The following is a 17,173-nucleotide window of genomic DNA, read 5'->3' as shown; positions in this document are numbered from 1 at the left end:
TAACTGGAAGAAGATACCCTGTGTAGTTTTTTAGGTTTATGCTGCCAAAACCAAAGGATCACTGCATCACATTTTTTGGCTTGTGTTTCTTCTAGCTAAAACCTCCACATAACAAAAATGGGTTCTCACCAACACGAACCATGGCTACTGGAGAACGGAAACCCCAAGGTCTTGACCAAGGAAATGATGTTGGTCTTGACCAGGGAAATGATGTTTGCTTCTCTTCAAGTTGTAGTACTCAAATACATAATCCAGCTTGAGGTTTATATGATTTAGAATATATCTACCAGTCTTGTTATTAAACAAATTTATTCCTTCATCATTAGAAAATAAATAATGTTATAGATTGATGATCGTACAATAGAAATTCGGTTCATGACTTTATTTAGGAAATAAATTGAAATGTGAGTGCAGACTTGTATGGTTGAGTTCATGGCAATTTGTAGTCAGTCCCATGAAAATGAACTTCTTGTTAAAATAGCTAAATGGCGTTTCCTTTAACTCATGTTGAGCTTAACATCATTTCGTTTCTGAAATTACTCTTTCATCCTTAACACAGTTATGTACTTTGTTTGTTTACATCACTTCCATATGCTTTTTATAGTTGTCAGGAAGTTCATTAGTTTAATATAATTTATGTTAAAGTGTTAGGCTATTTGGAATGACTGTAAGTTCTTAAAATTGGATTGAATTTTGTGTGGACATTTAAAGGAGTTTTTAGAGGATCCGTTTCATGTGTTAGGGTCAGCTTTTGAAGGACTTTGGATTGTGGCCACAAAGGGAGGAGGAGAGTCTACGGATAACACTTAACTAGGAAAGGAAAGCAAAGGCAAAGGTATGGGGACCTAAACTTAAATTCGATGATTGTATCTATGTCATTTTATATTTGATTCTTATTTCATGAATTTGATGTTGTTCTTAGATGTTGTTAATGTTGAGTTTGAATGTTAAGTTATCCTGATTGAAGTTTTATGATATTGTAAACATTGAGGTTTGTGAAACTTTGTTGTGTATGGTTTGAAACTGATTGCCAAATATGTAAGAGGTTTGTTTTGGTACTTTAATTTGTGAATGATTAAATTGATAAAATTAAGCATGTACAATGGCTTCTTCCATTGGTTCTAATATCTCAGAATTAGCCATGACACATCTTACCATGTTTGTAAGATGATAGAATGTGTAGGTTTAGATTATCCTCTTCAATTTAGTTATGTCTTCTACGTCAAGAGTTAAGATCTTTACTACAATACAGAGGAATTGGCCTTCAACAACTGAAGTCAATTTTGTTCCACTTCCGAAGTGTGTTTTACATTAAAAAAAGTTTACAATGTTTCCAAATTGGTAATTTGAATACAAGACATAACAAGATTTAGGTTCAGATGAAGCAATAAAAAAGGGTGTAGAAATGAAGGAGGCACACAATTAGACCTTAGGAATGGATCCAGAACAAATTAGAAGACCAAAAAAATAGAAATGCAGATTGAAACCAAGTCTGCAGATTGAAATGCAGATTAAAATGGTTCTTAAACAATCAGTATCCTACATTAGTGATATCTACAGTCTAGTTTTGTTCTTAACAATCGCTTTCTTTGTAACCATTTGAATGCAGTAATGACGGGACAAGGTTCAGAGCGTCCTGATAAAGGAAAAGGGGTAGCAAGGCCTAAGAAGAGGCAACGGCAGGCACCAAAGTATGTACTTAGGGTGCCTGCTAGACTACCTACCCCTGCTCCCGGTAGTTCATCATCTGTGGGGCCTCCTCCTACCCCTAGTATACAAACTCCTTCACCAGCAGTAGACCCTACTCCTCCTCCTGCAGTACACCCTTCTACTACCACTGCAGTAGACCCTTCTCCTCCTCCTGCAGCACACCCTTCTACAACCCCTGCAGCAGACCCTCTTCCTCCTCCTATTATTGCCACCCCTACTCCTCCCCCTATTGTTATTACCCCCACTCCTCTCCCTGACCCTACTTCTATACCTTCCTCATCTTCTGTACCTCCTTTTGAGACTGTCACACCACTTGGTGATCCAGATTCAAGTGGTGATGCTGAAGATCTTGACCCGCCCCTCCATGATCGACCATGGATTGAGCCCTATGGTAAAGGGTAAGTTTATAATCTGTTGATATCATTTGATGTTTAAACCATATTGTAACTGAAATGAGTTTTGTTATGCAGGTTTATTCCATCTAGGGTTGCTTCCCAGGCCATCACACGTTCAATAAAGCAACAGTTTTTAACTCCATGGCCTACTTGGGGAGCAATACCTCATGACGACAGAAAGCCATTCTGGCAGCGCTTTCAGGTGAGCAATCTATTACACTAATGTCCGTCTTATTTTAGTATGTTCTGTAATCAATGTTTGTTCTCTTTAATGTTACAGATGAAGGTGCAGTGGAAACCTGAACATGAAACTCAGATACACAGAAATTTCCACATGAAAGCATCTCATCGGCTGTCAGAGATGTTTAGGGATGCCCGGAATGCAGGACAGCGCCCTAACTGGCTGGGTGAGCACATTTAGAACTCTTTACTGGCCCATTGGAATACAGTAGAGTTCCGCAATAAGTGTGCCAAAGCCCAGCGGAACAGAGCGTCTGAAAGGGGTGGCACCCTGCATACTGGTGGGTCGATCACCATTCATGAGCATGCCATTTGTATGGTATAATCTCATTACATAACTTTTTCTTTCATACATAAGTTATGTATATTGTATTTCATATGTACGCTTGTAATTCTTAATTATGTTACAGGCACAGGCTCTAGGACGGGCGGTCCATGTTGATGAGGTCTTTGCACAGACTCATGTTCGGAAGGGAACTAATCAATTTGTTGATGAAAGATCTCGGAAGACTCATGTAAGCAAATAACACTATTACTAATTGTTCATTTATGTTATACTATCGTTCCCTGACATTGCTTTTAATGTTTCAACAGGAAGACTTTTCTACGAGACTTTCACAGGTTAGATCTGAACATGAGTCAGCTCCTACACCGGATGATGCCAGTAATGCAGATGATGACATCCGTAGGACACAGTGCTGGATCGACATCGTTGGTGGGAAGAAAAAGGGACGAGTGTATGGTGCGGGACAGCTAGCTGCAAACTATACAGCATCCAGAGGAGGTACTCTGAAGCACCAGCCTTCTTCTTCCACCAGTACTCCTGACGAGGTTCTTCAACTCAGGCAGGAACTCCATCAACGTGACCAGGAGTTCACTGATCTCAGAGCAGAGTTTACAAACTTTAAGGCCATGATCATGAGAGTCTTGCCTCAAACCTCACTGGACGTACAAAATATCCCTCCCACCCAGTCACGACCCTCCTCATCACCTGCTGCCACTCAGGAGCCCACATCAGTCCAACCCTCGTCAGTCCAACCCTCATTAGTCCAACCCAAACCAGTCCAGCCATCAGTAGAGGAGCAGAATGATGAAGATCATTCTGATGATAGTTATGTACATTATTAGTTTCATTTTCTTCTTACTTTGTTAGACAAACATTTAGATATTAGAACATTTTAGACTTGATATAATTTTAGTGTTAGTTAGATCTACTACCAGACTTTGGATGTTAGAACATCCTTTTGTTACATTGTTTTATATTTCAACTATAATTACATTATCTATACATTAATGGATGTTCTATGGATTAATTGATGTTCAATGTATTCCTGATAATTGATTGCATCTTTGAGATGCACATTATGCATGTTTGTATGTGCTTGAAAACTTATAGGCAGGTCTGTTTGTAATTGAAATTTGATATACAGGTTTGGGTTGCACAAGAAATGCCATTTCTGTGAAAGCTGCTCTGCAATTTACCGAAGGCTTTTGCCCTTCGGTAAATGCCCACTGTTGGTCATTACCGAAGGCTTCTGCCCTTCGGTAAATACCGAAGGCTTCAGCCCTTCGGTAATTACCGAAGGCTTTTGCCCTTCGGTAATTACCGAAGGCTTTTGACCCTCGGTAATTACCGAAGGCTTTTGGCCCTCGGTAATTACCGAAGGGCGAAAGCCCTCGGTAATTGTTAGCGACAAGGGATTTACCGAAGGATTTTTGGCCGTCGATAAGCCTTCGGTAAACACCCATTATCGACGGCCTGTGGCTTTTACCGAGGGCTTCTGGCCTTCGGTAATGCCCTACTTTTTTGTAGTGATTGAGGCTAAACGCAAGAATGAATGGATGAAATTGATGATATTGTTGTTGGGTTTAGATTTCACTTAATTTACTCTCATGCATATATGAATTCATCTTCTTCATTAGTGCTAATGCCACTTTCTAATTTACCTTAAACCCGATGTCTCGGTGAAGATAGCCTACTTCTAATAACTAGTTCACAATGTCTTGTCTCCCTAGCAATTAATCATGCATTACATTTGCACAGAAGCTTAAAGGCAACCAACCCTCATATCCCTATGTCTAGGCAATACTACTTTTGGGAGAATTTACTCAGATCTAGATTTCCCCGTATGTGTCCATATCGACAAAATCATTGATCATGCAATTGAATGAGTTAAACAAAGCATGCATAGAGTGTAGAGGAAAAACCCTAACAATTAATGAAGTAAAGCATATATAATATAGAATCAATTCAATACATGAGAGTTTAATAGGTTACATCTTTCCCAACAACAAATAAGGTTTAGCTATCCATTATCATGGAGAAACTAGATGAACAATGGAATGAAAGAATGGAAGAGATAGAAAAACCCTAGAAAGAGAAGAGGAGAGCTGCCACATCCCCAAAATCTACCCCCAAGGGGTGAAAAGTGTGTTTATGTGCTTAAGCCATCAAAAGATACCATCCCTAGGACATGTAAGTCCTTAAATAGGTCCAAGCCCATAAAAATAACAGAAAAAATGTCCAAGCCCATAAAAATGGCGCTTAGCGACACTTTTGCCGCTCAGCGGTAAGTACGACTCTTCATAATGAAGCTGAGCTGCATTTTTAGCCCTCAGCGGTGATTTTGGCACTTTAAAACTGCCGCTCAGCGATAATTACCGCTCAGCACAACTTTTTATGTACTCTGGTTGATTTTTTTGCATTTTGGTTTACTGTTGACTTTTCTGGTTGACTGGTTGACTTTTCTGCATTCTGGTTAACTTGTCTGCATTCCAACCATTCGGTACTTTAACTCTTCTTTCAAATCATTCCAATAGCCTACAAAATCAAGAGATTCTAGCACAAAACTATATATATATATATATATATATATATATATATATATATATATATATATATATATATATATATATATATATATATAGCTCTCAAAATGGGTTGTAACCCGCGAGCCAACCCGGCTCCCCACAGGTTTGAACCGAGTTGGGTTTGAAAAAAATGTAATTGTTTTATGCGAGCTAGTTTTCAACCCAGCTCAGTTTTACGCTTGGATGATATGATACTTCTTTTTTAGGTTTAAACCCTTATTTGGTCCTCGTATTTGAGAACCAATCTCAAGTGGGTCATCGTTTTTTTTTTTCGATCTCAATCGGGTCCACAAACTTGTAAAAATGAGCCAATTAAGTCCTTTTCGTTAAGTTTTCACTAACGGCATCTAACTATGATGACGCGTTTATGCTGATATGCATTGTTTCATTATGTGGAATTTTTATTTAAATTAAAGAAGTATAACATGGTGATGAGTGCATATTTATGCCCACATTTATGCTTTAAAATTCAAATTTTTGATGGGATAATTGTGCTTAAATGGTTGATTTTAAGTGAATTTGTGATGATTGTAATTGTTGGGTTTGGGAATTAAAGAGACGTAAAAAGTGAGTTTTAGCGCATAAAATATTCTTGGATGTTCTTACGTTTATTTGTGCAGCTGAAATTATAAGTTCTGTTGGTCCAAATGGCAATTCAAGGCCCAAAATCAGATTTTATTTGGAAAATAATGTACAGATGGGCCAAACAGGCAACTTTTACCCTTGCACCTCCCAATTTTCTTACATACACCCCTCTTCTCTTAAACAGGCCCAAAACTAAGCCAAACAGTAACCCTATTCTAAATACACCTCCTAAATTTCCCTACCCATACCCCTCCTAAGCTAGACTCCACCAGATCATGCCACGTGTCCAAATCCTCCCCACACAGATCTAGCCAACCATGTGCCGCCACGTCAGCCCTAACCCATGAGGGTCATCTTCCACCTTCTCCACAGAAACCCTAACCTCCAGTGCCGTCAGCCGTCGTTTCGCTTCCACCGTACCATCCTCATCGCCGGCCAACTTCTTCTCCTTCCTTTCTCGCTGGCGCATCAACGGACCACAATTCCCGCCACCACAGTGCCTCAACCTTCACCGTGATGTGCCGCCGCAAGCCTCTGTCACCATCGGAACCTTCAACGCACGCCGCCATCACTTCGCGAGCCACCGTCATCTTCATCTTCTCCATTCTCGGAACCAAATCGCGCCACCATCAAGGCGCGATGTTCGTGCCACCACCACGCCGTGAACCTTTCCTCCATCACCGCATTAGAACCTGCAAAGAAACACAGAGAACCAGAGGCAGCCATTAATGCAACCGAGCTCCTCCTCCATTCGCGATAACACTCTCTCCTTCGTCAATCGCAAGGCCGCAACATCCACCTTCATCGCGCCATTAACGGCGACGCCGCGATCAACGAGCATCATCGCCTCCGTCACGCACAGTCGCCGTGCTCACCTCCTTGCCGTTGCCATCCATCTTCGAACCTGCAATTCAAAAGAAAAACCCAAACAGACGCAGAAGAGCCGCCAGGAGCAAAGGGGAAGCCCTTTCCCCAATTCTGAACCCTAATTTTGGGTAGGTAGGAGCCTGACACGTGTCGAGCTCCCATTGGGCGCGTCCAGCTCTGGTCAAAGCTGGTCACTAAGCCTTTTCTGGTCAAAGTCTGGTCAACTGAGGGGCTTTCTTGCAATTTCAGAAATTCAGAAGGGGTTAAAGTGCAGATAGACACAATTTCAGGTCATTTGTGCAATTTTGGAAATTCAGAAATGCTTAAAGATAAAATTCAGTTGTTGAATTAATTTAATTTGGGAATATCAACCGAAAATATCTTCCAAATAATGTTATAATTATCTAAATCTTTTAGTTATTTGGAAAGATATAAGATAAAAGATTCTATCAACTGAATACTCAGATTCCAAGCCCAATCAAGCCTTATATAAAGAGACCTAGGGACTTCACTTAATTGATTCTCTCATACTCCTTTCACTTTTCTTTCATCTCTTATTCAACTCCATTCATGGAGAGCTAAGCATCTAGGGCTATTCTGCTGTAATTCCATGACGAATTCTGAGGTTACGTTCAGTTAATGCAATTGTTTACTTTGGTTATTGATTTAAGTTGTTCTCTCTATGTCTTTCATCTCTCTATCTTGTTAAAAGCAAAGATTTTTGCATCATAATGTGTTTGAATCTACATGCATATTGATTATATGAGTTCTAGGGTTTCTAGGTTTAATTGAGAATTTACTTTGATTTAATTTAGGAACTTTCATATGATTAAATGGTTTTTACTATCAATTGAGAATGTACTTTGGTTGATTAGTAATAATTTCAACTATAATCAATTGAGAATTTACTTTGATTGATTAGCTTTTAATTTGGTTAGGAGATTTAAGAATAGACATGATTAAACACAATAAAATTTGATTGAGAATGTACTCTGGTTGAATTTATTGTGAATAATCTAGAAAGGTTTTGCATTTGATTGAGAATTTACTTTGGTTAAATGCATGATCGCCCTCAAATTAATTAAGAATGTACTTTAATTAATTTGAAACTTAAACAATAATCAATTGAACAATTATCCGTGAATAACCGATGATGAATCTATCTTGGAAAAGCAATGGAATTAGCCTATTTCATCGTAATTGTTTTAAAGTTTCTTATTTGTTCTTTAAACATTCTTAAACCATTACTTTTATTCATAAGCATTGCATTCATAAGAATCAGATATTCGAAAGCAATTTTGTGTTCGTTGGGAGATGACTCAGGGTTACTTTAACCCTATCTACTTTATTGAATACTACTTGGCAATACTGAAGTTGCCTTGAAATGTAGTATTAATTTGATAGCTTCAACGACAGCCTATCACATGGCAAAATTGAAAAGGGAATTAGAGATTTGGGGCGTTCTTCTGAACATTATTTGCAAAACCCTAGAGGGGTGATCAGTGTCCATCGCTTCACTATCCTACAACGTCTTCATCTTTCCTTCACGTATTATCGTCGTATCTATGAGGTCGCCGACGGTAGATTCCGGTCGCCGACGGTGGATTTCAGTGTCATCAACACCTACATGGGAAGAGGCTTCTCGGCACGTCTACCTTCAGCAGCATCGTCGGTGGCGGTCTCGGAGGACAATTTGACGCTGATCCGACGTTGCTGAGAAACGGCTTTCGCCTCATCTCTGGCGTCTGCCATAGAAGAAATTATTTCACTAGCCCAAGATGCATACGTGTTGACCAACTCTCTACCATCAATTGTACTAGGATCACCAACTCCGTCCTCCCTTCCCACCTCGAAAGCAACCTCAAATCCTTCCCACGAACCAAAGCTCGCACATTTCCCACACCAAGAAACAAGGCAAGTTTTAATTTTTTGCCCTGTTTTTTTCTAAGCACAAGTCCAGTATCTAAACCCTCTTTGTAGCACCCCTCACATCATTTTCATTGGGATTTCTAACAACGATTATGGTTTGGATCTATGCCTGAAGCTGCTTAAAAAGCCTTGCAGCATTTCTTTGTTCTTCGGCAAGTTGTGATGGTTGGATTTTGTTGGTAGCAAGTAGCATCCCGGTGGCTGTAGAAAACAAAAGAGCAGATGATAGCCCTCAATTGATGCTTCAAGTTTAGTTTTTTTTTTTCATTATTTGATGGTATTGCATAATTTAGGATCAGTTTCGACTACTTTGGAAATGTTTGAAGTGAATTATCTAATTTGACAGTTTTCTAGTTTATTTCACCTTCTTTAATTTGCATCAGGAATAGTGTTTTTTCTGGTGACGTTTCTTGGTTCTCAGCCCAGAAGCAATTCTTGTAAGTACTATTGCATCGGTGTAGCTTGTGGCAACGGAGTAATGTTTTAACCCGACGCCATGCTGGCGCGATGCCTTCGACAATGAAGAGCGGTGCTGGTGACCGCGACTGGCAACGGCCTTTGGATGTCAGGGGTCCCTTTAAATGTTAAGGCTACCAACATAAAAAATATAGTTCTACACGTGGAATGGTTGATTATACAACAGAACACTCATTCAACTTAATACACATTGCCAAGTCAACTAAAAAAATTACACCTCAGCATCTGTAGACAACGTTAATGAAAACTTAACAGAGAGGGCTTAATTGGCTCATTTTTACAAGTTTATGGACCCGATTGAGACCGAAAAAAAAAACGATGACCCACTTGAGATTGACACACAAATACGAGGACCAAATAAGGGTTTAAACCTACTTTTATTTATTTTGAATTTTCTTTGGAATATAACATCATTTTAGTCTGACGTTTATTTAGATTTGAATTAAAAAAATTTGTAATTGTTTTATTTTAAAAAAAAACTTATAATTAAATGAGAGTCAGTGAACCAACCTGTTTAACTTACCAACCCGTGGTGGGTCGGGTCGGGCTCGAATTTTTTCAGCTCGCTAATAAGTGAGTCGGGTTGGATTAGCTCACTAAGTGACCAATCCGTGGTGAGATGGACCGGATTGAGCCGGGTTACCTGTTTTGACAGCTCTCTCTATATATATATATATATATATATATATATATAATATGCTAAATATGTGAAGCTAGTTCAAGTAAATCATTTGAGCCTAGTCAATGAAAATGTAAAAGCAGCCACAGGCCAAGTCAAGTGTGTTCATTTTTCACTTTTCAACTTTGTCTCACCATCCTCTTTTATTCCTTTAAACATCACTAGTTCATCATGAATGTTATAACATGGAACCGTGATTAACCCAAAGAGGTTAAGTCCACATAATAATTTGTAAACGAAGAAATCATGTGTTTGTTTTGTTCTCTCGTCAAGCCAATTAAACTTTTATCGTTCTGTTACATGGAAGCATAATTAGAATTTTCATGCAGAATCTTGGAGAGAATACAGCTACCAAAATTCCACGACGTTGTATTGTATCCGCGACAAAAAGGAAAAAAGAAAAAAAAAATTCCTCGCGTAAAGAAACTAGTATAATGCAGCTATGAGCCTCTTGACGGGTGGATCTTAATAGGAACATGATAGTTTTAGTCTCTCAACTTCTTGTCATATCTAAGCTTTTGACATCCCTTTCTTGATATAATTTTCAATATTTGATTTTTCCATAGCTGAAAAAGATGTATAGTGTTGTTAGTAATAGAGAAAAGTATATTTTTTGTTTGTTTACGTATGTACATATTGTGTGAAACGAAGAAAAGACCTTCCACGCAGCAATGCGTGGAAAATTACTTGAGTAGTTTTGGTTAAAGATAAAGTATTAAAAGGATGTTTAATTTGAAAATATTATTTAGCTTCTCAAAATTTTTGGCAAGACGTAACTATTTCTAATGGAATCCTTATTTTGACAACCAAATATCATGGATTATTACTTCATGAGAAATGTTGACAACATTTTGAAATGTTCTTTTCAATATATATTTATAGGTTTAACTTATTAAATATATTTTTTCATCTCTAAACTATCTCTCTAAAGAATTATATTTTGAATAAAATCATTTTTTTTTCTGGAGGTTATATTGTACTGTATTGTAAAACTGTGTTTGTCACATGAAAAAACACTCTATTTTTTGCTTGGATGGATGTTTTACAAGATTTCCATAAAATGTAGGAACCAAATAGGTATGTAGTTTAGTTTAGAAATAAAACAATTTTTTTTTGAATTATTTGAAATAAAAAAGACATATTTAACTTTTTTATTTCATCTTTAGCTTGTGAATTATTTGAGAATTTTTAATTAATCTTTTAACTTTAAATAAATTGTAATTAAATTCTTTATTTCTTTTACAATTTTTGACTTGAAATTAAAAAAATTGTTACAAATTATTATTGGGTAACCCATTGATGCACTAAACCTATACTGTATTATTAGTCAAATTATAATCATGAACTACCTAAATTTTATCAATGCGACTTTTCAAAATTTGTAATTTTTATTTCATGTTAAATTAATAATAAAAATATAAATACTTGAAAAAGCATAGTAAAGGTATATTAAAAAATTATTTTCTTTACATCAAACATAAAATATAAAGCATAAACTGGCACTTCTTTTCCTCGCTTTTGTGGAAGATGAAAATGGAAATTTTAACGTAACAGTTTCTGGCAGTGACACTTATGGGAAAAGGGGAGTGTATATAGCCATGGTATCTATATTTTCAATCTTTATCATTCTTTGAATTAAAATGCTGCAATCATGCAACATTTGTTTCCTCGAACTTTCACAAATGAAAATAATATTGTTACTACAATTTTCTGTGCATAAAAATAGCAATGAAACTTCACTGTACTACTTGAATACTAGGAAGTTACAGAACGAAGAGCATGTATGCTTTTTTTAATTAACTTATTAATAATAAAATGTTTAATGAGATCTACAGACTTTTAAATGAAGAATATGTTAATATTTTTATCTAAGAGTGTTTGGCATTTCCTTTGGTTTGATTTTAGATTGACTGGTTATTTGAATTGAATATTACTGGTGAAAAAAGGCTTTCTATGACGACTTATTATGATAGATAAAATCTATCTATCATAATAAATTAGTCGGTGGCATTTTTGTAATAAAAATAAAGATTATTATAATATATTTTAAATATTATATAAATTAGTGACATTTTTGTAATAAAAGAAAAAATTATTTTGACGTATTTTAGAAAATCTATCGTAGAAGCAGTGATATTTTTGTAATAAATTTCAAAACCTTATTATTACAGGTTGTCAACCACCTATCATAAAATCTTAGTCCCAGATTTATTACTCTCTTCACGTTCTCTTCATCATTTTTACGCTTAACTTTGTAATCCTTTCTTTTCTTCAGATGACGTTCCCCCTTCGCGGCCTGTGTTGCATCGACGCCTTATTTTTCATAATTGAATAACAATATTTTCGGTTACAAGTCTAAGATAATCAACAAATCACATAATTGTTTAGGCTGTGAGTCCTTTGGGAAACGATACTTGGTCTTACCATTTTATTTTTACTTGATAAGATTCGGTACACTTGCCGAGGGTTAACAAGTTTTTGGCGCCGTTGCCGGGGCTCGTGATTTAACTATTCTATTTGTGTGATTATTGATTAACTTTGACTTGATTTTTATTTTTTAATCTTTTTGTTTATTTTTTTTATCTTTCTATTTTTCTATCTTTTTATCTTGTTATCTTTTTAGTTTATCTTTTCTATCTTTTTGTGCTAACAATTGTTTCTAGAGTTTTGTGTTCTTGTATATGCAGGATACAATTCGGACTAGGAGCAAGAAAACTTCAGAACCTCTTCTTGAAGGATTGGACAAAAGTAGAAGGAGAAGGACGATCCGAACTTCTAGAGAATTATTTCTTTCTTCGAAAACACTTCTACAACCCTCACCACAAAGATCTAACCAGAGCACTAAAGAAATGGCCGAAGAGAACAATCTTAGACATACTCTGGCGGATTACAGCAATTTTAATGACCCTCATCACTTTAACAACATTGCTAGGCCGAGGGTCAATGCTGCAAACATGGAGGTGAAACCGGCGTTGATACAATTGGTGAAGAGCAACCAATTTAATGGGCTATTACATGAAAGTCCATATGATCATCTCACCACATTCAATGAGATTTGCAGTGGATTTCTAGTGCATTTTGTTATAATGGAGATGAAGGAGAATGGAGATGTGCCTCTCATTCTTGGGAGACCATTTTATGAAGACTGCTAGAGTTTTAATTGATGTGAAGAATGGTAAGCTTAAAGTAAGAGTTCAAGATGAAGAAGTGAATTTTGATGTATTCAAAGCCATGACACATCCTAAAGATGATAAAGCATGTTTCCAATTTGATATACTTGATGAAGTTTGTATAGTACAAGAAAGGATGGTATGTTATTCTTCTACATTAGAGAAAACTCTTATTGATGCTTGTGAAGACTTGAATGAAGAAGAACAAAAATTAATTGATGAATGTATGACGGATTTGGAGACATTGAAGGAGATTTCAGTGATGGATGCTAAGTTTGAGACGATTCATACCAAAGAAGAAGTCAAAGAAAAGTAGTTAGAACTAAAGATGTTACCATCACATTTGAAGTATGTTTTCTTAGAAGAAGATGAAACAAAGACAGTCATCATTAGTAATTCTTTGATTCCTGAAGAAGAAGAAAAGTTGGTAGAAATATTGAAAGCCAACAAAGAAGCTATTAGGTGGTCAATCTTTGATCTCCAAGGTATAAGTCCAACTTATTTCATGCACAAAATCTTTATGAAGGAATGACTAAAGGCTGAGTGCTCAACCACAGAGAAGGCTAAATCCACTAATGAAGGAGGTAGTTAGAAAAGAAGTATTGAAGCTCCTAGAAGCTGGCATTATTTATCCAATCTCTGACAATGAATGGGTGAGTCCAGTACAGGTAGTTCCAAAGAAATGTGGGATGACAGTAATTTATAATGATAAGAATGAGCTTATTCCTACTCGGACTGTTACTGGATGGCGAATGTGCATTGATTACAGGCAGTTAAATAAAGCCACTAGGAAGGATCATTTTCCTCTTCCTTTCATGGATCAGATGTTGGAGAGATTGGCAGGTCAGGCTTTTTATTTCTTTCTAGATGGATACTCTGGATACAATCAAATTGTGGTAGATCCAAAATACCAAGAGAAGACGGCCTTCACATGTCCTTTTGGTGTCTTTGCCTACAAAAAGATGTCATTTGGGCTATGTAATGCTCCAGCCATGTTTCAAAGGTGTATGCAGGCAATTTTTGCAGATCTCATAGAGAAGTGTATTGAAGTCTTCATGGATGATTTTGCGGTATTTGGAGATTCTTTCTAGAGGTGTTTGGCGAATCTCGATATTGTCCTTAACAGATGTTTCAAACGAATCTTGTGCTTAACTAGGAGAAATGTCATTTCATGGTAACAAAAGGAATTGTGTTGGGTCACAAGATTTCTGCTAAGGGGATTGAAGTGGATAAAGCCAAAGTAGAGGTCATTGAGAAACTTCCTCCACCAACAAGTGTGAAGGGAATTAGAAGTTTTTTAGGCCATACTGGATTTTATAAAAGATTCATTAAAGAATTCTCGAAAATTTCTAAGCCATTGAGTAATTTTCTTGTTAAAGATGCACCCTTTGTGATGGATGAAGAATGTTTGAAAGCCTTCGACATCTTGAAAAGCAAATTGATGTCGACTCTAGTGATTGTAGCTCCAAATTGGAATCAGAATTTTGAACTAATGTGTGATGCTAGTGATTATACAATAGGAGTCGTGCTTGGTCAAAGAAAAGAGAAGGTGTTTCACACAATCTATTATGCCAACAAAGTTTTGAATGATGCTCAGTTGAATTATGCTACTACTTAAAAGGAGTTTTTGGGTAGATTGTATGTCTTGGAGAAATTTAGACCTTATCTCATTGGGTTTAAGTTGATTATCTACACAGATCATGCAGCTATAAAGTACTTGTTGACAAAGCCAGATTCTAAGCCACGTTTGATCAGATGGGTGCTTCTATTAAAAGAATTTGATGTGGAAATCCGTGACAAGAAGAGGAGTGAGAATTTGATTGCTGATCATTTATCACGGTTGGTTACAGTGAGGTTAGAAGCAAGGAAGCAGAAATCTGGGAGTCTTTTTCAGATGAAACACTCATGTATATTCAACAAAGGCCGTAGTTTGCTGATATAGCCAATTTTAAAGCTGCAGGAGTAATTCCAGAAGATCTTTATTGGCAACAAAGAGAGAAATTTTGCACGATCCCAAGCAATTTATCTGGGATGATCCTTATTTGTTCAAAATTGGAGCAGATAATCTTCTAAGGTGGTATGTGACAAATGAAGAAGCAGAAGGAATTCTCTGGCACTATCATGACTCGCCTTATTGAGGACATTTCAATGCAGAAAGAACAACAACAAAAGTTCTCCAGTCAGGATTTTATTGGCCTACCTTGTTTAAAGATACTCATAACCATGCTAGGAATTGTGATAAGTGTTAGAGAACTGGGACTATTTCAAGACGTCATGAGATGCCATTATAGGGCATTCTAAAGGTTGAAGTCTTTGATTGCTGGGGTATTGATTTTGTAGGACCCTTTCCACCATCTTTCAACAATGAATATATATTGGTGGCGATGGACTATGTGAGTAAATGGGTGGAAGCATTGGCGTGTCCCAAGAATGATGCTAGCACTATGATTAAATTTCTAAAGAGGCAGATCTTCTCACATTTTGGAACTCCAAGAGTACTTATTAGTGAGGGAGGATCTCATTTATGTAATTATCAGCTGGCAAAAGTACTCAAACATTATGGTGGGAGACATAAGATAGCTACACCTTATCAGCCACAGACCAATGGGCAAGCTGAGGTGTCTAACAGAGAGATCGAGAGGATCTTGGAGAAAACAGTTGTTGCATCACGAAAGGACTAGTCACAGAAACTGGATGATGCTCTCTGGCATATAGGACTGTAATGAAGACATCTATGGGTCTATCACCTTATCAGCTAGTCTATGGGAAAGCATGTCATTTGACAGTGGAGATGGAGCATAAAGCTTTGTGGGCTCTTAAATTTTTGAATTTTGATCCTTCTGAAACTCAACACAAGCGCAGAAGGCAGATGCTGGAGCTTGAAGAGATGCAGTTGCATGCATATGATTCATCCAGGAATTACAAAGAAAAGATAAAATTCTATCATGATAGGAAGTTGATTAAAAAAGTCTTTAATCCAGGGCAGCAGGTGCTATTGTGCAATTCACGATTGAAGCTTTTTCCTGAAAAGTTGAAGTCAAAATGGTCAGGACCATTCATAGTGAAAAGTGTGCGTCCACATGGAGCAATTGAATTGGTTGATCCAGTTGCTAGTGATCCACAGAGAAGCTGGGTAGTGAATGGTCAACGTCTCAAGCATTATCTTGGATGAGAAGTGGAGCGTTTGTCCATAGTAATGAAGGTGGTTGATCCTTGACCTTATTTGGTCAGACTCGTGACGTTAAACAATCGCTTACTGGGAGGCATCCCAGTGTTCTAAACTCTTTCACTTATTTGCTTCGGTTTTTAGAATAGGTTGTGATGTACTCAATGTGAAACTTTATCTGCTATGATGGTTTGCTTGTGATTTATGCATAATGAGTATTGCTTGATGATGCTTGGATATTGATTGATGTTGAGATTATGCACTATATGTTGATATTCAGGTGGTTGTTCACAAGCTATGTGCACATATGCATGATGTTGTGATTGTGATTATGATTCTAAGCAGGATGTGTATGTGGAATGTTGAATGAGCTTATATGTGAGGTTTTGAACTCCATAATTTTTGTGAATGAATGTTATTACTTTGAAAGCATGAATGACTTTGCCCAGGTTTCTATGGTTGAATCACTGTCTTGTATGTATCATATGATCAAGGCCATATGTTGGTAACCCTTTATTAGCCAAATGCATGATTTTAGCCCAATAAAGGAGAGCACAATGTGTTCTATCCTTTGAACCCTTAGCTTCGAACATGATAGAAAACCCTTTTTGAAAAGCTTTACCTTGAGTTAAGTTGAAGATATCTTGTGGTATTGATAAATGTTCAAGTTTGGGGTTGTTGGGAGGTTTAAAAAGGGAATATGAAAAGCATTGAGCTAAGCACGTGAAAAGTAAAATAACAAGGAAAAGAAAAGAGAGAAAAAGAAAGGCTCAATGCAAAAGAAACTTGGGAAGAAGGAAGAATAGTTGTGTTTAGATGATTCACTTCACTCAAGGATTTTGTGATCAAGAAAAACCAATTTTCTTGTTAGCCTAGCCACATCATAAGTCATAGAAAAGTCCTTGTGATGATACTTGCTTGTGAATGTATTTGATTATGGTTAAATGAAAGACAAAGCTAATTCATGTGACATTGTGATAGTAGAGTGAAGGAGTGACCTCTTATACACATGTGTGTTTGAGTGAAACACTTTATCTGGTGAGGAAATAGTCGATGAGCACATTATTACATTTATGCTTAGTTA

The 17,173-nt window shown here is 36.9% G+C and overlaps 3 protein-coding genes across 3 annotated transcripts; all 3 read left to right on the top strand.

Moving 5' to 3' along the window:
- The first annotated feature begins 1,611 nt into the window (after positions 1–1,611).
- Positions 1,612–2,328, top strand: LOC148205246 (uncharacterized). The gene is made up of 2 exons (XM_088099171.1): positions 1,612–2,108; positions 2,181–2,328. The coding sequence occupies exons 1-2, from the start codon at positions 1,612–1,614 to the stop codon at positions 2,326–2,328; spliced, it is 645 nt and encodes a 214-aa protein (XP_087955297.1).
- Positions 2,329–2,713: 385 nt separating this feature from the next.
- Positions 2,714–3,808, top strand: LOC148205245 (uncharacterized). Its single transcript, XM_088104077.1, has 3 exons — positions 2,714–2,860; positions 2,940–3,293; positions 3,776–3,808. The coding sequence occupies exons 1-3, from the start codon at positions 2,747–2,749 to the stop codon at positions 3,806–3,808; spliced, it is 501 nt and encodes a 166-aa protein (XP_087960203.1). The 5' UTR covers positions 2,714–2,746.
- An 11,849-nt stretch (positions 3,809–15,657) lies between these two features.
- On the top strand, positions 15,658–16,095 carry LOC124830281 (uncharacterized). The gene has a single exon (XM_088104072.1). The coding sequence runs from the start codon at positions 15,658–15,660 to the stop codon at positions 16,093–16,095; it is 438 nt and encodes a 145-aa protein (XP_087960198.1).
- Positions 16,096–17,173: the final 1,078 nt, after the last annotated feature.

This window comes from Vigna umbellata, chromosome 1 (assembly GCF_029865625.1).
Source record: "Vigna umbellata cultivar VRB3 chromosome 1, Vumbellata_1.0, whole genome shotgun sequence".
In the NCBI taxonomy this organism is placed as follows: domain Eukaryota; kingdom Viridiplantae; phylum Streptophyta; class Magnoliopsida; order Fabales; family Fabaceae; genus Vigna; species Vigna umbellata.
Note: the sequence above shows the minus strand (reverse complement) of the source record. Positions and strands in the feature narration are given on the sequence as shown.

What these genes read in the sequence shown, in the direction of transcription:
- LOC148205246 (XM_088099171.1), top strand. Translation starts at nt 1,612, where the DNA reads ATGACGGGACAAGGTTCAGAGCGTCCTGATAAAGGAAAAGGGGTAGCA. An exon ending in ATTGAGCCCTATGGTAAAGG is followed by an intron (nt 2,109 to 2,180) that starts GTAAGTTTATAA and finishes TTTGTTATGCAG; the next exon opens with GTTTATTCCATCTAGGGTTG.
- LOC148205245 (XM_088104077.1), top strand. Translation starts at nt 2,747, where the DNA reads ATGTTACAGGCACAGGCTCTAGGACGGGCGGTCCATGTTGATGAGGTC. An exon ending in AAAGATCTCGGAAGACTCAT is followed by an intron (nt 2,861 to 2,939) that starts GTAAGCAAATAA and finishes ATGTTTCAACAG; the next exon opens with GAAGACTTTTCTACGAGACT. An exon ending in TGCCTCAAACCTCACTGGAC is followed by an intron (nt 3,294 to 3,775) that starts GTACAAAATATC and finishes TTTGATATACAG; the next exon opens with GTTTGGGTTGCACAAGAAAT.
- LOC124830281 (XM_088104072.1), top strand. Translation starts at nt 15,658, where the DNA reads ATGGGTCTATCACCTTATCAGCTAGTCTATGGGAAAGCATGTCATTTG.